Source organism: Podarcis gaigeae, assembly GCF_964106915.1.
Source record: "Podarcis gaigeae genome assembly, chromosome: 3".
NCBI classification, from domain to species: Eukaryota; Metazoa; Chordata; class Lepidosauria; order Squamata; family Lacertidae; genus Podarcis; species Podarcis gaigeae.
The window spans coordinates 58,289,094-58,312,330 of NC_139680.1; the positions used below are offsets into that span (position 1 = coordinate 58,289,094).

The 23,237-nt window shown below is 41.8% G+C and overlaps 1 protein-coding gene across 4 annotated transcripts; it reads right to left on the reverse strand.

Moving 5' to 3' along the window:
• Positions 1 to 565: 565 nt before the first annotated feature.
• Positions 566 to 22,298, reverse strand: TMEM244 (transmembrane protein 244). Of its 4 annotated transcripts, none has more exons than XM_083731550.1 (6): positions 21,579 to 21,627; positions 9,906 to 9,991; positions 9,469 to 9,542; positions 2,375 to 2,500; positions 1,369 to 1,413; positions 566 to 769 (listed from the first exon to the last, which is right to left on the reverse strand). In XM_083731550.1, the coding sequence occupies exons 3-6, from the start codon at positions 9,533 to 9,535 to the stop codon at positions 675 to 677; spliced, it is 333 nt and encodes a 110-aa protein (XP_083587676.1). In that variant the 5' UTR covers positions 9,536 to 9,542; positions 9,906 to 9,991; positions 21,579 to 21,627; the 3' UTR covers positions 566 to 674. The 4 variants fall into 4 exon arrangements, with proteins under 4 accessions (XP_083587676.1, XP_083587673.1, XP_083587675.1 ...); XM_083731547.1 differs by lacking the exon at positions 21,579 to 21,627 and adding an exon at positions 20,139 to 20,171; XM_083731549.1 differs by lacking the exon at positions 9,906 to 9,991 and having other exon boundaries at positions 21,579 to 22,298.
• Positions 22,299 to 23,237: the final 939 nt, after the last annotated feature.

Sequence of the window (23,237 nt, forward strand, 5' to 3'; positions counted from 1 at the left end):
AAGGTTCTGCAGTTAGGCAGGAATATAAGATGGCTTGCCAGTAGTACATGCAAAAAGCATATAGGGGTCTTAATAGACCACAAGCTGAACATGAGTCCACAGTGTGATACAGCAACAAAAAAAAGCTAGTACTATTCTAGGCTGCATCAACAGAAGTATAGTGTCCAGCTCAAGGGAAGTAATAGTACTGCCCTATTCTGGGCACCACAATTTAAGAAGGATGCTGTATTGACAATCTGGAACATGTGCAGATGAGGGTGACCAAGATAATGAAGGGTCTGGTAACCAAGCCTTATGAGGAATGGTTGAGAGAGCTGGGTACATTTGGCTTGAATAAAAGGAGACTGAGAGGAGATATGATAACCTCCTTCAAAACCCCAAAGGACTGTCACATGGAAGATGAATCAAGCTTGTTTTCTCCTCTTCTGGAGGGCAGGACCCGAACCAATGGATTCAAGTTACAACAAAGGAGAATCTGACTAAACATTGGAAAGAGCTTTCTGGTGATAAGAGCAGTTTTATTGACTAAAAATAGTTATTTCTATACAAAACAAGAAAGCACCTGGATTATGACAGTGTACAGAATTCTGATCTACTTAAAACTGCATGCTAGCGTTGGCCCACACATCCATGTGCATTTTCATAAAGCAACGTAGGCACTGAAAAAATGCATTTCAGAAATTATCCAGAACTGGATAAATAAAGTTGTCTTTGAACAGGTAGTAAGCCAAACTTTGCCCAACACAAACCATCAAAATTAGGCCTGAACCTGTAAAGAATACAAGAATATGTTAGGTTAGTATTAGGAGCAGCTCGCAAGAATTTTAAAATACCTGTTTTGCAATGGGAAGCAGCAATGTTTTGAGATGCATATATTTGGTTGGGCTATGTTTCAGGGGTTTTTATTTTACAGAGCAGACAAGTAAGAAGGGGAAATATGATAGAGGGGTATAGAATTATGCAGTGTGGATAAAGTGACTAGAGAAAAGTTTTTCCTTCCTCTTTCTTAATACTAGAATTTAGGGCAATCCAAAGAAGCTGAATGTTGGAAGGAAGTACTTTTTTACACAGTGATGACCACCGGCTTAGATGGCTTTCAAAGAAGATTGGACAAATTCATGAAGAATAAGGCTGTCCGTGGCTACCAGCCACATTAACAATATTCTGCCTCCACTGCTAGAGGCAATATGTCTCTGAATGCTGGTTGCTGGCTCTCACAGGTGGGGAGAATGCTCACAGTTAGTCACTGTGAGAACACAGTGCTGAGCTAGATGGGCTTTTGGCCTGATCTGACAGGGTCTTTTTTATTTCCTATGCATTATAGCTGTGCTATTTTGGATAATTAAATCATAACCATTTAACTCATACCTAAAGCTGCCCACCAGTGCAATGTCAGCGGGAATTCAGACATAACTGCAAAACGAAAAGTTACATTTTAGGATTAATGTCAACATGACAAAAATTACAATATTATGTCAAACAACACCGTAAAACCACAGTCACTCACACCCCAGTGCTAGAAACTGAGATATGAAAACCAGGAGCTAAATGGCACCTTAAGCCTAGGTTATGCGCACTACAAGGTAGGTGCGCTTTTTTATAACAAGAATACAAAGCTGAAAACGAATGAACTGCAGCTAAAATATTATGTTCATTTTTCACATGGGGAAGCTGAAAAGGGTCCTCATTTCCTTCCACTCTGAAATTTTAATCTGAAATCTTAGGCGCAATACTGCACCCAGTGCTCAGAAACTACTCGTGCTAGTGAAATTCTGTCGCAAAATGCGCCTAGAATAATGGGAGTTTCGAACACTGCCACACCCCACTAGACATATGTAACATCAGCTGTGCAGCAGGTAAAGGCACAAAGGAACAATCAGGAGGTTAAAGTGGGCTCCTGGTAGTTCATTTACAAGTGTGGCTCACTGCCCAGCAGTGCAAAATCAGCAGGAATTGGCTTGTTCACACTAGGAAGTTCCCATCAGGAATTTCCAAACACAGCAGAGGGGTCTCATCATCAGAGTTGATCAGCTTATCAATGCTGTCAGTGTGAGCCCGTCAGAAGTCAATTTGCAGCGCTGTCTTGGATTCAAACTACATCTGAAAACAGAATTTTCCCTCTGCAGATAGCGCCAGGCTCAGGGTTGCTTGCAGTGAGCATCCTCGGAACAATCCACGAAGAAGGCTAAGCAGGGAGAACCTAATGGCTGACCGAGTGGAACTTGGGCAAGAGCTCAAGACACAGAAGCAAGGAGAAGCTAATAAGTAGTCCTTGTAAAGCCAAAAGCATCACTTAAAAAAAAACCTGGGGTAGTTGTTTTAAATCAACACTACTTCTTTTTCTGTGGATTTATTAACTAAACAGCATACGTACCAGCCGCAGTTATGGTGATGTGAATGACTGTAACAGTCACCGCATAATCCCAAACCCATTCTTCTACAACCAAGACAAAGAGCAGTCCAGAGATGAGATAGGTTATTTCCAGTGACACTAGAAGAACTAAACAAACAGAAAATGAGTTACAGTAGTGGATGGGAAGTTGTATCCTATGGCTGCTGCTAGTCCCAAGACTGCTAAATTATCCACTGCTTGGCAGTTGTATTTATCCTCAGCTCCAGGCTCAGTTTGCTAAGCATTCTTTGCAATTAAGGAGGCATACAGAGTTGCTATGGGAGACACGTATCTCTTTCATTCAGGGCCAGCTCTATCATTATGGAGAAGTAAGCAGACGTTCCAGGCAGTAGACAGCAGAAGGCAAGGAAATGGCCTGTGGCCCCCTAAGCCAGGCTGCTGTCCTTAGGTTTGATGGAAGATGCTGTTCCAGAGCCAGTGTTGAAGTAACATCTGGCTACCTGTCCTGGTCTAGGGGGAGACGCCATCTTGTCCCTTGCCTCAGGTAGAAAAAAAGTCTTGCATTAGCCCTGCTTTAATTTATGTGTATGCTTTGATTGGGGAGTCTGAATTCTAGCCACATGCTTGCACAATGAAATAATTCCCATGTGCTGCCTGTATCGATCTGGAAGTGGAAATCCATAGCAACATTTTTAAAGGGATTTTGGATTTCCTCTGGTGATCCTCTTAACACCTTACACACCATGCCACATGTCTGCAAGACTGCCTTTTCAGCCCCACCATCTAAGATAATAGCAAAGTAAATACTACCAGGAGGTCACCTTTACTTTCAATCCAAAAGTTTGGAAGATGATGCTTTTCAAGGAAGGAGGTATGGTACAAAACAAAACAATCCTGAGGCAGCAGGATATCTTGAATTGTCTATGGATGCTGTACCCCTCAAAGGGGAGCAGAAAGATACACTACACACCACATGACTTCTCAATAACTTAGGATGGCTGACAGTTTGCAGACAGATTTCATTGTGACATTTTAAACACCATTAATACGTTTTTAAAGTACTTATTGTTCTGAACGTGGCAGATTTTCATAATTGCTGTTGTAATTTCCCCCGCAAAAGTATTTACTGTAGTCTCCTGCCTGCCATGAACAAGATCCCATTATGCACTAAATTAAAGTAGTTTATGGGTACTTATTGTTGCTTAGACCAGCAGTAACCTCATGAAGGAAATGAACTTAAAAATTTACACAGTTAAATGTTGCCTTGAGCAGTTGGTTCTCTATCAAGACGGAGAGAGAATCCACCTTATCCTTCAAGGAGCTGATCCTTCATCAGCCAAAATTAATAGTAAACATCCACTGACTTTAACAAAGACAAAGAGGTTTTTGAGCGATTAAATAAGATCCATAGTCTCTTTATATCCATTCTCTTACTCTCTGCCATAACTGCAATAAGATCTATGAAAAGGTAAGCAATAATACTTTCCTGATATTAATTCAGAAGTGTCCCTCTAATTTATTACACAGACCTTCAGCAGCTGCTCTGGTCATTACTGTAATTAATCTACTGCTCTCCCGCAGATAACCCTGGACTTAACTGGCTTTCTTTACCCACACCAGCATTCAGGAAACCCTAGAGACCAGGAGATGGGAAGGAATTGAGGGCTCAGTGCTTAGTTTCACAATCCAGTCATTTCACCTCTCTTTCCTCCTCCTCGTTTAGTCTCTAGGATTTGGGGGAAGAAGGAGAAGCAAGGAAACCTGCCATCCCACCATCCCATCCAACTAATTCTACTGAAGCTGGCTCACATGATTTGCATGAAGAATGAGACAATGCATGGTCAGAAGTAAGAGCTCTTTTACAGTGGAACAGACTACCTCGAAAAGTAGTGGGCTGTTTGTTATCCGAAGGTTTATAAGCAGAGGTTGAACTGCTGTATGTCAGGGATTCTTTAGCTGTGGTTCCTGCATTGCAGGGAGTTGAGACCCTTGGGGTCTCTTCCAATGCTACAATTCTAGGATTAAGGCAGGTAAGGCCACCAACTTGCTGAAGCTAAAGCACGTCAGGGTCTGGTCAGCATGTGGATAGGGAGCTTCTAGGGTTCCATGAGGGAACAAAGGAGGGATATAAATGTAAGACAATAAGTAAGAAGTGTTAAAGTCTCAAAAGTGGACTTGTGGTTCTGCTTCTGTGAATGGGAAACGCCCTAGCTTCCAAGCTAGTAACATTTGCAGGCAATACCAGATGGTGCCACTCAAACTCCCTCCAGCTGAGTCGCTGCTACATGCTAAGATGGAGACAGAGAGGCTGTCGTGGCACAAATCCAATCCAGTGCTCCAGTGGAAACAATCCAGTTCATTCACCTCACTGTCCTCTCACCCTTCCTCTTCTCTCTGCGGTGGCATGCTGTAACAACTCAACTGGATAGAGGTCAGATAAGCAGTGCAGCCCCACCATGCCATTCGCTACTTTCTGCAGCGTACCAGCTCCCCTTTATATAATATATGTTGAATCAAGGACAGACTAGGCAGTATGAGGAATTCATGACTGCTGCTAGTAAACAAAGCCCTGATTGCCATCATGCACAAAGTCCCTCACTCCTTAGCTCAATTTCATTGTCTGGCATGTGGTGATGGTGGGGACCAAGACTCTGAGTTCAGTGAAGGCACATGTTTACACCAGGTGTTACAAGGGACACACAATGTCTTATCTCCACCTTGAGGTAAAAATAAACCCATTTAAATTCAGCCATTTCCTCAAAAACCTTAAACTTTTTTTTACTTTTTTAAAAAATTAAGATATACTCATAAAAATCTTGAATGGCTTAAAATCATTATATATATATATGTATGTATATATATATATCACTTTCTATTATATGCTTCTGCTCTGAGACATAGATAAAATTATATTATCTGGTTTTGGCTACACAACTATGAAAGGTAAAAAAAACACCTGCTCTTCAAAAACAAGTTTATATAAAAGTGGAATTTGTCTATAATAATCACCATTTTCCTGAGTTGCACGTGGTCAACCCTATTTGCCTTATGACTAGATTGGCAATCCCAAAATGATTAGCTGCTGTATTCAGGAATCCACAACAACCTAGTGATGTTGCTTTAAAACTTGGCACAAATGCTAGAAAGCGGTGCTGTTGGTTATTGGAAAAGTGTGGCATGGGTGCAGTATTGTAAAAGACCTGTGGGCTGGAGAGAGGATCTATAGACTAGAATGCTATAATAATCTAGAGAATACAAGTGGGTAAGCAGAGGTCAAGAGTGATGGAATGCTCATATTAGTGCAGTATGTGAGCAACTAGCACAGAGAGGTAAAAGAGAATGAAGCTGCACATTTGTGAGTGCCATATTAACATAGATGCTGGTAGAAGCTGACAAAAGACCTTAGGGCCACTGTTGATGCTGCACTGGTTAATTTTGCCATGAAGCACTAATTGGGGAGCTGACACGCCAATTAGGAGGGTTACAACTACTTTAACATTTATCTCTGTTCTGTGATCTGCCAAGACAGATGACTTGAGTACTAAAGCACAACATATGTAGATGCAAGCTCAGTTACTCCCCTATTAACTGCTGGCTTCATCATCTTCATAATGGGGTCCTGCTCCAACCCCCTGGCATCTTTTCTGTCTAGACACATTTCCTCAGTGGAACACCCATTTGAAATGAGGCCCTGAGGGGCCAAGTAGGGCACAGTGTTTGCCCCAGTGACTCCATCTGAGGATAACTACCTCAGGGAGAGGAGAAAGAAGGAGGGTGCTCTGAATTCCAAAGCCTCCTAGTACAGGAAAAGACAATCTACCGTAACTGCTTCCAATATGCCTCAGAATATTTAAAAGGTATAGGACCATGACTTTTGGTTGGGAGGTAGAAAACCTAATTTAGGATCAACCACAAAAACCACTTCCCCCACATTTTGAGGTGAGACCCATAAGAAGAGTGGTCTTGGGACTGCGCAATAGCTGTCGCTCTGTCAGATCTAAAAGAGCCAGAAATCTACAGCTCTCTGTGTTGCAGCCCTGTTTGGTGAGTTACAAGGGCTTTAGCAGGCTCTTGGGACACTCCCCAGGCCAGCTACACACACTCTTTCTAGGCTAAACCCCTCACTAAAGGTAAAGGGACCCCTGACCATTAGGTCTAGTCGTGACCGACTCTGGGATTGCGGTGCTCATCTCGCTTTATTGGCCGAGGGAGCCGGCGTACAACTTCCAGGTCATGTGGCCAGCATGACTAAGCCACTTCTGGTGAACCAGAGCAGCGCACGGAAACACCGTTTACCTTCCCGCTGGAGCGGTCCCTATTTATCTACTTGCACTTTGACGTGCTTTCGAACTGCTAGGTTGGCAGGAGCAGGGACCGAGCAACGGGAGCTCACCCCGTCATGGGGATTCGAACTGCTGACCTTCTGATCGGCAAGTCCTAGGCTCTGTGGTTTAACCCACAGCGCCACCTGCACTTCTACTTATACCACTTGTACTACTTGTGCTTCATATCCTCTTTGGGTGTTTTTGCCTGGCTGGAATGTGTCCTTGTTACAATTATTCTTGCCTGCCTGGATAGAGGGGGGTGTGAGAGTGTGTTTAGAAAGTAGCCCACTGTACAAACTTAAAATGTGCAGGTTTTTCTGGCCTAACCAGAGGACTGCCCAAAAGGCAATGTGACCTTTAGACTGAGAAAGTTTGCCACATGTAGCCCATACCCTCCAAGTGTCCTTATTTTCCAGGGATATCCCTAATTTAGAGAAGCCATCCCAGTTTCTGATTTGATCCCACTTTTCCTTAGGATGTCCCTATTTTCATTGGAGAAATGTTGGAGAATAGGGAGTTATCCGAGCTGTCTGAAGGCAATCCTGTACAGGGAAGTTTTAAAAAAATGTTTAATGTTTTCTTTTGTGTTTATATATGTTGGAAGCTGACCAGAGTGGCTGGGGCAACCCAATAAGATGTGTGGGGTATAAATATTAAAATTATCATTATGGAATGGGGCATCCTTATTTTCATCCGAGAAATGTTTGGAGGGGTATGGCAGCCTACAGATGTTGCAGTCTTCCCTAGACACTACAAGCTGTGGTGCTCTTACGCTCCAGAGTAACTCTGCCCGCCAGGAGGGCCATTGGCACCTCCTGGCATGCAGGGATTGTAAAGGCTTCAGAATCAGATTGACAAAGTGCTGATTCTATTATCCAGCTACCAGCTTGTGACTTCTGGTTTCCAACTTTCTTCCAGTACTATTTTCAGTTCCTTTTACCCAAGCCTTTTAAAAATGGTCTCAACAAGTGTTTGGAGGCAGGAGGGGCTCAGAAAAAGATGCTTGCCCAAAGCCATCATGCAAATTCATATTTAAATCTCTGTTATTGCTTGCCGGGGGCGGGGAGGACCCAGTATATGCTAGAACATCATATCATTAAGACTGAGATGAGATTTGTATACAATAAGTCACTTATTACAATTACACATGGCTTTGCTGCCACCCCCCACCCCAAGTAACTAAATCACCTCCCTTAATGTTATTTTAATCTAAAAGCAAATCAGTAGCATATCTCCTCACATTTTCTGTTTCCATAAGTGTTTGAGATGTTTCTCAAAACAATTTACATTTTAAAAGGTTTCATTCATAGCGATTTAGCTTTCGTTTAAGGGAAAAAGACCATAAAATAACAAAAATGTATGTATTTAATGTAAATCACTCTCTTTTAGCCCAGAAGGGGAGCCATAATAGCTTTATAAAGAATCACAGCCAAGACGATTCACAGCTTATACAGCAACAGGAATCCACAACCAATCCTAGCTATTTATTTAGTATATCTGAATGATACATGTGCTTTCATATACCTGCTTTTCACATTCACGCTTAACATTTCATGCTTAACAAGTTCAGGTGTGAGGAACTTGTGGCCTTCCATATGTTGCTGCACTTCAACTCCCATCATGCCTGGCATTCGGCCATACTGGTTAGGGCTGGCAGGACTTGGGAGTCCAGAAACATCTGGAGGACTGCTGGTTCCCCATCCCTGGTGTGCATGAATAAAATCTTGGGTGTATGTATGCCTTCAGAAATGGGAACCTCCAGACCCACAATGTTCAGAACCCTATTTCCTTTATTCATCTTTTTGTGGGCCTGAACCCCTTGCTTTGGGATATTTCTTTTGTTTTGCATGACAGGAATATTTCCATATGAACTAGGAATGCTGAGTAATTGTGAGATGTGTTAACAATATTATCAGGGCTAGCTCTGGGTGGGCATCTCAAGTAGGGTCTCAAATACCCCCAACTGAAAAGTCATACATACAGACCTATGGAATGACATTGCTGGAGAAGGCATCGTAGGTCATCAAGAAATCTGCAGCTAAGGAATCCCCAACATGTGGCTTTGCAGCCTCTGCTTGAAGACCTCTCCATTCTCCACCTCAGTAACTGGTTCCACTGTCAAACTGCTATATACTGTAGTCTTCACTAATTTTTTTTTTAATGATTTCAACTGTTTTTAGTTGTTGTTTTAATGTTTTATTGTTGCTGCGTCTGCCACCCTGGGCTCCTTCAGGAGGGTGGGATATAAACTGAATAAATAAATAAATACCATTGAGTTGAAATTAGTAATGCCATACAATATGAAATTATGAAACCATGAAGCAGATATGGGGAAACCTCAGGTTCAGGAGTCAAGTGCAGGCCTGATGGTCTTACTGCATGGCCCTCATAATTTCGCCCAGACTACACAATCCCAAGCCAAACCTCTCACAAGCCCTGCTTTACACCTTCCTTGAGTGTTTTTGTCAGGCTGAAATGTGCCCTTGAGCTCTCATAATGTCTTTTCCTTGCGTGTGTGGAGGATAGAGGGCTGTGTGTACAAACTACTCTACTGTACAGAGGTAAAATTCACATTTGTTTCTTTCCTCACTTTTGCCTATGGCCCACAGAAGGATTCCCTGAAGGGAATTTGGCCCTCAGTCAGGCTGAAAAGGTTTCCCCAACCCCGCTATAAGATGATACTATCTGTATAATACCTAAACTTCATTAAAAAAATTCAAGTGTTCAATAGAGAAACCATCTAAGAATAAGACCATCTTAAGAATAAGGACTTCAAGGAAGAACATTTACCTAAATAATATGAGTGAATCCATGATGGGCTGGTCTTGAAGTCAAATGGTGCCAGTCCATCCAACATCTGCAGCCTGTGAAGAGTTGGACAATTTTAAAGTTTATCCCAGTACAAGAAGCTTCTGATACTAAATCAGGCAAATCATTGTGCATGTGTGCTGATTTCCTACATGCTTTTAATGTCTTGCTAAGGCAATTTTAGCTAATTGTTCTACTTTTCACAGTAGATGTTTTAAAAGCCATTATGTATTTTACAGTGAATTCAAGAATCCACTCTGTATGCTTATATGGACACATTTAGCTACCATACAATGTTTTATTATGCTAAAGAATTCCACCCAAAGTATCTGAGGCCATGTTTGAGCAAAATGTTGTCAGCATTGCACTACATCTGTAGTCACATAGTCACTCATTCATTCATTCATGATTATTCCTACCTGAACGCTGTGAAACAAAAGCATAGGACCACATAATACACTGAGTAGAATATGATCACACATAGTAGGAGATTGAGCAAAACAATCTGTAAAGGAAAAATGACATGAAGCTCACTTTCAAGTTACCCAGAAAACAATAACTCAGCAGTAAGACACCTTTCCCTAAACTATTATTATTATTATTACTTTAGTACATTTATGTCCCTCTTTTTTGCCTATAATGCAACTCAAGGCCATCTGCATAGGAATTCCAAGCAACCTCATATCCAAGCACTGACCAGACCTAAACCTGCTTAGCTCTCAGATCATTCCCTAGATTCTATGATCTTGCAAGCAACACTATGAGGTAAATCCCCATTAGTGCCAATTTCCGTTAGGGTATTGAGGCTGTGAGAAATTGTGCAATTACAGACGTCAGTTTACTAAATGTCAGTTTACTACAATAAACTCTTGGTAAGCTTGTCCATTTTGAACATTTGAATATTACCTTATCCTACTTGCCTGGATTTCTGATGAAGCAAAAACATGTGCTGGATTTTCATCCCTGTTTGCTAGGGCAACACAAGCTGATGGGAAACCGCGTGCACAGCTTGTTAAGCTACCACTTTGTAGGACTCAATGACTCATTCTTGTGTTCATGGCTGAACAGAGTCTGGAGCCAAGGCACAAATCCCACAACAACAATTTGTTCTCCATCCACCTCATCTCATGTTTGCAAACTTCATGCAGCAGACCAAATAAAACTCTAGTTGTCACCACACTAGAAAATTTACAGTTACTTGAAGAGAATCCTGTATACGATAATAAAACGTATGCGAAAGATTTAAAGAATGAACTCTCTATAACTTGATGCCAAAAGCTATTTTAGCTTAAGGTTACCAGTCGTCCCCGGATTTTCAAATCAGTCCCCTGACAAAATCCATCTATTTAGTAGGAAGTTGAAAAGTGTCCCCGGATTCATTGAAAAAAAAATCTGGTAACCTTATTTTAGCTGGCGGCCAAATGCTCTGGTCCTGATCCAAGACATCACTTAATCACAGGGTGATTAGTAAGCCTATATATCAGGCATAGGCAAACTCGGCCCTCCAGATGTTTTGTGACTACAATTCCCATCATCCCGGACCACTGGTCCTGTTAGCTAGGGATCATGGGAGTTGTAGGCCAAAAACATCTGGAGCGCCGAGTTTGCCTATGCCTGCTATATGTCTTGGTATTCTACCCACCTCCCATCCCTGCTGCCATATCTGGTGCATTTCAAAAACTTTGTTCTGTTTAGAAATAATAATAAAATAATCCAGCATGCTTCAGTGATTTGTTAGTCACAATTTGGTTTGAAGCCAGTGCTTTTCTTCGGGGGGGGGGGGGGCGCAGGGGTACGCAAACCCCTAAACGTTTTGCAAATCTAAGTTGGGCCTCATTGAGGGGCAGTATTTCAATATAAGTAGGAAAATGAGAATACCCCAAACATTTTTTTTTCTTAGAAAAGCACTGTTTGAAGCTATTCTATTGAAACATTTAAAACTACGCCAGATCATGAGGCCTGGTGGCATTTATACGGTTTCTTTACACAGCAGCAATTAAATACGTTTCAGCAGCTCCAGACAATGTTAGAAAACACTTTCAAACTTTACATACTTTTTAAAAAATCCTATTTATGTCCCAGCAGTTGTTATCAATGCTTTAAATTATTTCCCACCTGCATCACTACTTTTTTAAATGTTTGTTTTTTTCAAGAGTCAAAGAACAACAAAAGTATACAAGACAGCTTATTGGAGTAGAGGCAATGGTTCTTCCAAATACCTGCCATATGTCGCATATAGCAAATTCTACGCAATGACCTTGAGTTCAATGCCAACTTGATTTTTGTTACCTTAGTCTCAGCAATTTTTATCTTGAGAGCCATGTACACATGATGAGCAAAAGAGCAGTGATGCAGTTACATTTCTCATACCAATATCAGCTGGAAGAAGTCTCAATTTTTCACTCACAAAGCACTACTGGGTGTGCAGTGTGAGACGGAGCAGAATAGCATTATTGGATTAAAGTGAACTGGGGCAAAAGCCATCTGTGAGCCAACTCTAAGCTGCTGAAGTCCAACCAGACAATCCTTAGCAGCTCATTAAAAGTCCAAACTGCTTTTCAACATGCTCAGCTAAAAAAACCCCCCACCACATCTTGCACACATCTTTGCTATTATGAAACTGCATGTATTTTCATTTTTTTTCATTTTCTCTCTATTGTGGGTGTTTGATATCAGTTCACAGAGGAGGCACGGCTGTCCTGTTTTTGATCTCTTTTGCAAATCATAACATACATTTAATATCACCATTTACAATGAACATGAATGTGTATATATGTGTGTGTATACACACACACACACACACACACACACACACACACACACACAAAGCTGCCTTGTGTTGAGGCCATTGATTGATCTCACCTGGTACTGTCTTATGCTGACTGGCAATGTAATTCTGAAAACCTCCTGATCTGATACAGGAGCTTATTTTCAAATGGGAAATAGCAGGGACTGAACATGGGACCATCTGCATATCAAGTATCATATTCTCTGAGCTATGGCCCCTCCCTGAGGCCATAACTGGAAGTAAACAATAATCAGCTGTAATTGAATTCTTTTTTATATAAAAGCAAATACTTTTTTATCATATTTAGATCAGAAGCACTTAAATGTGTAAATATTGTTTTGCCAAGGTATTTTGACCCACTGTTGTTTTCTTTAGAAAGAATGATACGTCCCGTCCCCCCCCCCCGTCAACTGATGAAATATCACTTATCTGTGAAAGCTAATGCTACAATAAATTTGTTTAAAGGTGTTACAAGACTCTGCTGATTTTGCTTAACAAAACTACCCTTCTAAATTTGGATTTGGTGTTATTTATTTATTTATTTATTTACAAAAGAGGCCATAAATAACAACATAAACCAGCCAGCATGACTAAACTGCTTCTGGCGCAACGGAACACCGTGACAGAAACCAGAGCGCACGGAAACGCTGTTTACCTTCCCACCGCAGCGGTACCTATTTATCTACTTGCACTTTGACGTGCTTTTGAACTGCTAGGTGGGCAAGAGCTGGTACAGAGTAACGGAAGTTCACCCCGTCGCGGGGATTTGAACCACCGACCTTTTGATCGGCAAGTCCAAGAGGCTCAGTGGTTTAGACTACAGCGTAACCCGCATTCCCAGTAAACATGGCCAATGGCTAGGGATGATGGAAGTTGTAGTTCAGTCAAAGGTTTCCAACAACTGCTCTATAGCCATTTGTCCTTTGAATTGTGCCAGTTAATTTATGCACAAAAATGTATGCCATTATAAATTTGATGGTCTTTAAGGAGCCACTAGACTTGTTAATTAATTAATTGTTTCAATCAGTTCATATACCACTTAACAGCATTGTTTCTAAGCAGTGTACAATGAGGTTACAAAAGAGATACAGTAGAAATAATATCAGAGAAGAAGAAGAAGAAGAAGAAGAAGAAGAAGAAGAAGAAGAAGAAGAAGAAGAACAACAACAACAACAACAACAACAACAACAACAACAGAAAGGCTTTCTTAACATGTCTACTGAAGTAAAAAAACCAACACCACAAAGCTGTTCACCAAGCACCTGAATTTCCACGGGGGTGAAATGGGGGCTGTCTGATCTCAGTTGGGAAGAGATCCACAGAGTTAGGCCCACAATACTGAACCCATGGCTCCTTGTGGATTTGAACTGTGTGCCTGAGCATGAATCCATATGCACACAGTAGCTTTGATCTTAAATGAGTTTGGGCTCCCTTTCTGCACCCCATATGCTGTGGGGGTGGGGGCTGATGTTCCCTCCCTGCTTTGCATTTCACAAAATGTACCTTCTCCTGCCCACCTGCACTTCAAATGTGAAAATAATTCCGTTCCTTTTTGACCTTTGTCAGCTTTTGTTCATAGGTGCTGGGTTCGCTGCTGCCTGCTGTTTGCAACACTTTCCATATTGATTGAAATCAATTGCCTTTTCAAGTCTTTGCTATTAATGATTACGCTACAAACTCCCAGGAAAGCTTAGACAGGCAGAACAGCTGTTTTAGGCTATAACCCAAAACTTGAGTATTTTGAAGTAACTCGATTGATTTTGGAGGAACAACTTCAAGAGTAAATGACTGAGGATTATGATCTTTCTGTTTCTGAATTTGAATGAAAGAGCCTGAGTGCTTATTGTTGTTGCTTTTTTGATAGCTTTTAAATCGCTCTGAAATGCTTTGGGATGTATAGTAAAGTCTGCTGTACAAAAAAAACCCCTTGGTTTGTGATATTACAATCATATGAAAAATACCCATAGGCTGTTACTGTTAAGTTGTAGGTGAACATATCAGATGACACAGCAATTCTTCAAACAGATCTTGTTTATTCAGAGGCCAGGCCAGAACTGAACTGAAGGGTTCAGTCAGCCTGTTTATATAGAGCTCCAGTACAACGTTACTGTAACAATTTTCTAAAACTATCCAATCACTGAATGTCACTTTCAATCCCTTATTTGCATAACTATCTACAGTATCCCCCTGCTGGCCCAGGGTGAGAACTTCAGTACATAACAGTTACTAATATTAAAAGCTTAACATAATCTGCAGGTATGATTGGGGGGGTCTGTGCATGGGGCTGTAGCTCAGCAGTAGAGCCTCTGCTTTTCCAAGTCAGATTCTGAATGCCTCCAGCAACCCTGAACCCTGGAGAGCTACTGCCAGTCAGTGTAGGCAGTACTGAGCAAGATAGACCAATAGAAAGATGGACCAATAAGATAGCTTCCTTTGTTCCAGCAAGAAGGTATTCCTTCTCATAATTCTTAGGCTTTCTTGTGTATCCTCTCATCACTTGAGGGCACAAAGAAACCAATTTATTGTGTAGATATGCTGAGCCAGTGGTGCTTTTGCTTCTCAGAAACTTTCTGGATAATCAAGCAGAAGAAAAAGAGTATGAGCAAACCTTAGAAACATTTGTTTTGTAATTTGGTTTCTATAGTTGGCATTAGTCACTACACTATAGCTTAGTAATAAACTATTTCCATTTTGTTATCCCATAAGATAAATTGCTTTAGAAAACCCTTGACTAGACCAGAACTAACTTACTGCAGATGATATCAAAATAAAAGGCTAGGTTAGGTTGAATAAATGGTTTGAGTGGCTTAGTATTAATTGAGATGGTGTTGAGGCATTGCCAGAAGCTGAACTCTAGATCCATATTATTAAGTCTAGGACAGGCTTCCTCAGCCTCGGCCCTCCATATGTTTTGAGACTACAATTCCCATCAACCCTGACCACTGGTCCTGCTAGCTAGGGATCATGGGAGTTGTAGACCAAAACATCTGGAGGGCCGAGTTTGAGGAAGCTTGGTCTAGGATTTGGAAGATGGAAAAGGAGACAATTTAAATCCATGAAGTGTTGAAACTTTTAAGCAGGAAAACCCAGAAGAGTTGCCTACAGGAGTTTCTGAGTGATACCCAACATTAGCCATACTAAGAGTAAACCCAATGGACTTAAGTGGATTGAAATTAATGGGTTTACTCTAAGTACAAGTAATTTTGGATATCATCAGGGCTGGCCCAATACCTTTTGGCACCTGAGGTGAACCACAAAATGGTGCCTTCCTTCCCGCCAGGGAAGAAGGACTGAGTGAAGATCTACATCAGGAACGAAAGGAAAATAAAGACCTACATTGGGCCCTGATGCCCCTATGGAAGTTGCCTCTTAGGTGAGCTGGTCGTTGACTAGCAAGACTTCAGGCACTTACTATACCTAGCCAATCCGGAAGCAGTTTTCTGCTAACCTATTAATGTCAGCAATCCTGGAGGTGCCATACCAACATATTTTCTGTAGAAAATGGTTGCATTGAGTTATAGTCTTTTCTCTCTCTCTAAGGTCTGGTGAAGTTATTAGCAGTCTTTTAATAACAGTATATCGCAAAGGCAAAGCTGGGAGACTAAGGAGCAAATATGTTTATAAAAGAACAGCATGATTAAGAAAAAAGCCCTATAAGAATATAAGTTTATGAAGAAAGTTGTGTAGACAAATGAAGTTAAACCTAATGGGCAGTATTCAACTAAGTTTAACTCAGAATGGACCCACTGAAATTAATGATCATAAGTGAAATCCATTAATATCAGTCTCCTCAGATTAAAACGTAGTAAAATACCACCCTTCTCTGTGATGTCATGTGAAATGCTAAGAATCAAATGGAAAGGTCTTTTGAATATGGTACGTTATTGCATACCATGATCGCAGCAGACCTGCAAGCCAGAATTGTCTTGCTTGTGTTCAAAAGAACTACCACTAGAGGGCAAACATAACTGATCAGGTTAAATATCCAAGTGACTTAAGGCAGCAGTACTTCGCACAACTAGGCCACGCTAGACATATTGCATCACCATCCCCCTAGGTGTATTTCCACAAAATGATGTCAAGTCAGGAAAGAATTTGTTCATTTAAAACAAATTTTCACTGTCAGCGTATACATATGAAAAAACTGTTAAGTTCATATATATGTTGTTACTTCTCTCTCTGACCTCTTCATTGGAGTGACTTTGGTTCACACAAATATTTTAGGCCAGGACTAGGGAATCCATAGCTCTCCAAATGTTGGGCTACAGCTCCCATTATCCCTGACCATTCGCCATGCTGTCTACGGCTGATGGGAGTTGAAGTCTGACACTATCTGGGGAGCCGCAGGTTCCCCATGCCTGATTTAGCCTGATACAGTACTGTTCTAAGTAATCTTATCATTTGTGAGCTAGTGTAATGTTGTAAGCACCTTTAGTCATGCTATTTTTTGCTTTTCTCCTCTAAATTTATTCAAAGTGTCTCTGTGCTGAACTTGCAACTGCTCACCTTTCAAAAAGAAAATTTTATTATTGCAGTTTTGGAGAGGATATATAAAGATTTGCATTGCTGAAGGAGTGAGAGCAATATCCAGAAATATTTTGTCAGTGATTCCTACCCCTAATAGTTTTGCATTTTGGGACTATTGCTCATATCTTCCTGAATATAATAAATCCTTAATGTGAGGTTCCATAGATGTGCTATACTTTTAAAACTCATTCTCCCTCTGAAAGAATTCTAGGCACTATAATTTACCCCTCACAGAGTCACAATTTCCAGCAACGTTTTATAAACTACAGTGCCCAGAATTCTTTGAGGGGGTGGGGAATGTGCTTTGAATGTACTTTAAAGGCAATGTGTGTACACAGCCCTCTGAGCCTACTGCAGAGAAAAGCAACATTTCTGTATGGAACATTTAAGGCTAATAATGTGGTGATGGCTTGCCTTTTACAGATTAGTGATCTGGTCCATGAAAGCTTCTGCCACAATTCATTTGTTAGTCTTTAAGGTGCTACAGAATCTTTGCTGTTTGTTCTTATACGAAATGAATCACAAGATTATTGCTTAAAACTGCCAAAAGATTTTTTGGAATTAGCTAGAACAAGGCAATCTTTGTAGGTTTTGCATGAATAATATGGTTATTTACTGACAACCGAAACAGGAAAAAGTGCTGCTGTTTTCAATAAGACTTACTCCTAGGAAAGCGTACATAGGACTGCAGCCAGTGCAGTTTTAAATGGTTGTGCTTTTCATTTTAAATTTGCTTTGGATTTCAAATTTCACTTTAGAATCCGCTGAAAACAATTTGTAAAAAACCCAGGGCTGTACAGATGTTCCAAATTTTGCTGCAGCATCTTCAATAAAATTTCATTTCATTTATTAAATTTTTATCCCTTTCTCCCTAAGGAGACCAGGGCAGCAAACACCAAGGAGGTACAGTAGAAGAATACTACTAAAAATAAATCAAAGTATATTTAAAAGATTTAAAAACATCTAAAAGCATATAAAGCGGTCACATTCCCTCACAGCTAATAATGTCAAGGTTGCCAGGAAGAGAATCTTTCAGCCATCAAATGCTTGGAGAAACAAGAATATTATTAAGTTCCTCCTGAAAATTCATAGTGAGAGAGACAGATTCACCTTTACGGGGTAGGCATTCCATAAGTGAGGTAGTTCCACTTAGGATCTTCTCACAGGTCAGTGCCAACTGGGCAGCCTCTAGTGACAGTACCACCAATAGCCCCACCCCCATGCCAATTATATGGCCCAGGATATTTGATATTAGGAGAGGTGCTCTTTTAGGCATTTGGGTCCCAAGCCATTTAGGACTGTATGCTTGTCCTGGGGATGTGGGTGGCGCTGTGGGTTAAAGCACGGAGCCTAGGACTTGCCAATCAGAAGGTCGGCAGTTCGAATCCCCACGATGGGGTGAGCTCCCATTGTTCGGTCCCTGCTCCTGCCAACCTAGCAGTTCGAAAGCATGTCAAAGTGCAAGTAGATAAATAGGTACTGCTCTGGCAGGAAGGTAAACGGCGTTTCCGTGCACTGCTCTGGTTCGCCAGAAACAGCTTAGTCATGCTGGCCACATGATCCGGAAGCTGTATGCCGGCTCCCTCGGCCAGTAAAGCAAGATGAGCGCCGTAACCCCAGAGTTGGTCACAAATGGACCTAATGGTCAGGGGTCCCCTTACCTTTATGCTTGTCCTGACATTGTCCTGAATTGGCTTCAGTAGGTCACCAGCAGCCAATGCTGTTCTTTCTGGGCTGGTAACATATGGTTCCATTGGGCTCCCCCAGTTAACAACCTAGCAGTCGCATTCTGCACTAATTGTAGCCTCCAAAAAGACATGAATGGTCCACTTCCCGTCTCCCATTACATACTTTCCTCTTCCCAATACCTTGGCAACAGTGACTCCCTGAACCTGTCCCAGCTGCTTCCTCTGACCCAAGAGAATGGGGCTGTTGTGATTTAAAAATCACATCCACAAAATATCCAGAGCAATTTTTCTCCATGTCTCCTCCCAAAGTGAACTTCCTAACACATTGGTTGTCTGATGGTTGGTGAATGACCATGGGAAATACTTCAAACTACGGATAAAGTATGCAAACAGGATCCTTAGAGCCAAGGGCACCATCTCTAGGGGGCCCTGGGGGCCCGAGCACCCACAAAACATTTCACCTCAGGGCCCCTGATGCAACTTCTGATGCCTCACAAACCACCAGAAGTCATGAGACCTCAGAGATGCTGTCCAAGGCCACCGGAAGTCAGGTTCTGAGGCCATGTGACATCATGACATCACGCTGCAATGTGATGTCATGACATCACTTTGTGCATGCCGGGTACCCATAACCTGGGGCTGAAGTCGGGACCCCTGCTTAGAGTCCAGCGATTCTCATACTCAGGGCTTTTTTCAGCTGGAACTTGCTGGAATTCAGTTCTCAGGTGGGCACCACTGCCATTCTAAGAGAATGAGGGAGGTGTTCGTGGTGAGTTCTGGCACCCTTTTTTTAGGTTGGCCTAAACACTGAAGGAGTGGGACACGGGTGGCGCTGTGGGTAAAACCTCAGCGCCTAGGACTTGCCGATCACATGGTCAGCGGTTCGAATCCCCACGGCGGGGTGCGCTCCCATCGTTCGGTCCTAGCGCCTGCCAACCTAGCAGTTCGAAAGCACCTCCGGGTGCAAGTAGATAAATAGGGACCGCTTACCAGTGGGAAGGTAAACGGCGTTCCGTGTGCTGCGCTGGCTCACCAGATGCAGCTTCGTCACGCTGGCCACGTGACCCGGAAGTGTCTGCGGACAGCGCTGGCTCCTGGCCTATAGAGTGAGATGAGCGCACAACCCTAGAGTCTGTCAAGACTGGCCTGTACAGGCAGGGGTACCTTTACCTTTACCTTTAAACACTGAAGGAACCACCACAATATTACATGAGTCCACTCACAGAGGGAAGTAAATCAAAGATGTGCAGCTTAATTTGGTCCTACATCTTTTATGGAAAAAATAAAAGAAAGATTGTGAGGAAAGAACCATGTTGATAAGCACTCTGCAATACAGAACAACACGAACCCAATGTGTCAGAGTGATATCAGGATAGGAGATAGGTTGGTCATGCTCTGTACAAGAACTGATGCTGTTTAAAACATTTAGATAGAATTTACTCACGGGGGGGGGGGAGTTGGAGTGTAGAAGAAAAACCTGAATAGGTTGTTTTTCTGGTATGTGGAGTTTGACTAAAAAGTTATTAGAAAACAGAAATCTGTGTCTTTGGAAATGGCAGATGGAGCTAATTTGGCAGATGGAGCTAATTTGGAGCTAATTTTGTCACATTGCAAAACTGAGTGACCCTGAGTTGGTCAGCCTGACATACCTTCCAAGGTTGTTGTTATGAGGATAATAGGGGAAAGGAGATTATTTATGTTACCTTGAGGAATAAAAAGAATGAATAATCTAACACAGGGCTAAGCATTCTTGATTAGATGGTGATTTCTTTCTTTTAACCAATCAAAACCAAGGTTATGAAAACAGTTACATTATCACTATCTACTGAAGTCAATTCATGTTAATGATAAATAATTAATATTGAATAAAACAGGCTTCACTGTATGTACATGAAAAGCATGATGTACATACTAATAATAGACTATCTCAGAAAGTATGGGGAAACTGCAAGATCAGCAGTTAAGTACTTGCAAGGAGTCCACACATTTTTGCACACACTAATTAAAGTGCTTTGAGCCTTTCTTACACTATTTGTGTGCATGTGAGTACGAGCTTAATGAAATTTTTTGAATGCTCAGAAATCCTATTGTTAATGTAATGGAGGATGAAGCAAGATGGTAGATTACAAGCATATTTTAACTTTCATATGCTGCTGTTGTCGCTTGTGATGCTTTATCTAAAGCAGGTGACTGGCCCTCCATCAAATTTGAGCTGTATAGATTTAGTTCTAAGCAAGTAATAGAGCATTTCCCCTTTTTTAGCTGGAGGGGTCAAGAGAATCTTTACTACAGGAGAAATCTTTACTTATGGAGGAAGGGAATGTAATGAGCTAGAGCTGATAATTCAAGCAATTTTCAAACTATGTGTGAAAAGGCCCTTAGGGTATATCTGCATTACAGACTTAAATTGGTTTTGAATAAGAATGGTTTCCTCTGTGGAATTATAAGAACTATAGGGGCTAAATTCCTATAGATTGGGGTAACCAATGCGGGGCTCTCCAAATGTTGTTGGACAGCTCCCATAATCCCTGACCATTGGGCATTACAGCTAAGGCTGATGGGAGTTGGAGTCCAAAAACATTGGGAGGTTACCAGGTTGGCTATTCCTGCTTGTTACCCTCACAGTGCAGGGAACAGCTGGTACTGCAGTGACATGGGGGGGGGCATCTATCAGCTATGCTGCCTATAATCACTAAAGATTGCTCCAGATTATTAACTGCGTAGGATTGCACCAATATATTTGAGGTGGTCAAAAATACTTTAGAACAACACAGAGTAAACCTTAGCAACTGCTCCCCCCCATTCCAGTAAAAATGCCACATAACCGTCTCTTTCCAATATTGAGCCAATGCTACTCTGCTTTATTTGTTTATTTGTTCATAGATGGCATTTACTTATAGCCCCATCATACAAAGTTCTCTAGAAGGCTTACAATAAATAAGGTGGCCTCAATATGTCTGGTGCTAGTAGATGTTGCTAGTGTGGCAAGAGCAACCCTAAGCCAGAATTAACATACAGCCATCTTGCATTAGGGTATTTCTGCTTCTGCACCAATTTCCTCCTGGAATTGCCACTCTTTGTTCACTCACTCTTATGGAGAATCCACATGTTGTCGTTCTTGGCTTCCTGAATGTGTTCTCAAACTTTCTACCTGCAGAGCCCACTTGAGGCTGCTGAAAGTTACTAAGGCCCACCAGTCACAAAATAGTAGGGCAGGGGTAGAACAAGTCACAAAATGGTGACGGATGCAAGGAGACTTTGGTATAACTATAACTGGTAATTAGTGGCATCATCTCCTAACAATATCTAATCCATCTTTGGACATTGCTAAATTATTAGCCACAGAGGCAGTTCCATAGGCCAGCTTTCCTCTAAGTACAGACATTTATCTGAGGTATTGTGGCTCAATCTCTCTGTTCTTGTCAGCATTTGCTTATCCAGAGGCTCTGAGTGGAGAAGGCCTTTTCTTTCATATTTTTCGCTTCTCACCCCCACATGCCCTTTACAGTATTGTTTAACTGTTTCCTGTAATTTCTTTACCCATTCTCCTTCTACACTAAACTTGTACCTTCTTGTACCTCCCCCCCCCCCGCAATTTCTTTCATTCCTCCACCCTTTTACATCCGCATCTTCCTCCTATATAGCAATAATGACTTTCCTGTCTTGTCCCTTTTTTTCCTACTCCCAGTTTAAGTAATCAACGTCATCATCAGAAGCCCCTTTTCCACTGTCCTTCAAGGCCTTCTCTGACTCTTTCCCTCAGGGGAAGGAAACTCCTTCCTTCTTCAGCCTCTGCTTGCCACTAGACCTCTAGGGTCATGGGTAGGCAAACCAAGGCCCGGGGGCCGGATCCATCCCAATCGCCTTCTAAATCTGGCCTGTGGATGGTCCAGGAATCAGTGTGTTTTTATATGAGTAGAATGTGTCCTTTTATTTAAAATGCACTTCAGGGTTATTTATGGGGCCTGCCTGGTGTTTTTACATGAGTAGAATGTGTGCTTTTATTGAAAAAGGGTTATTTGTGGGGCATAGGAATTTGTTCATTTTTTCCTTCAAAATATAGTCCGGCCCCCCACATGGACTGAGGGACGGTGGACCGGCCTCCTGCTGAAAAAGTTTGCTGATCCCTGCTCTAGGTCTCCTGGGCATCTTTACTCAGCATGCAAGGAGTTGCTGGTGCTGGCACTTGTTAAATCCAAAGGCTATGAGATGACTAGAGGGTGGAATCAACAATTGAGGAGGCACAGGGCAGGCTGTGGCACTGAGACCCTCTTGAAAGCAAAGCCCACAGGTGTGTCCTGGTCCACTGCTTGAGAAGCACTGCCCCACTGCATTCTAGAGCTTTCCCGGGAACTCTTCCCAGTGTTTCACAGACATGTTTTGTGGTGATTATTTTGAGAGAAAACTTTATTGCAACACTGATCTATGCAGTGTGTGGAGCTAAAATGCTATTAATGCTTTCCAGGGCTCCTGTGCCTTTAAATTGAACTCTTCCATTTTGCACGTTCACAACTTGCCTTATTGCTTCCTGTTGATCCACGCTGAGCTGTTAGTGATGAACAGCTCCTGCTTTTCTCCTTTATAAAGTGCTCCAAAGCCAGTGGTTATGGTGGTGGCAGCTTCAATTACTTATTGCTGCAGTATTTGCTTTGTGCATATATGTTTTTATTTTAATGTAACTTTTTTTAAAAAACAAATACCTTAAGTCTATGCCTCAGACATGTTGTAAGGCATTTGGAGACCTTTTC

Bases quoted from the DNA above. Each gene is read 5' to 3' on its own strand.
- TMEM244 (XM_083731549.1), bottom strand. From the start codon at position 9,535: ATGTTGGATGGACTGGCACCATTTGACTTCAAGACCAGCCCATCATGG. The intron at 1,414-2,374 runs GTACGTATGCTG...TTCGTTTTGCAG, and splicing joins CATCACCATAACTGCGGCTG to TTATGTCTGAATTCCCGCTG. The intron at 770-1,368 runs GTATGAGTTAAA...TATTCTTTACAG, and splicing joins GCACTGGTGGGCAGCTTTAG to GTTCAGGCCTAATTTTGATG.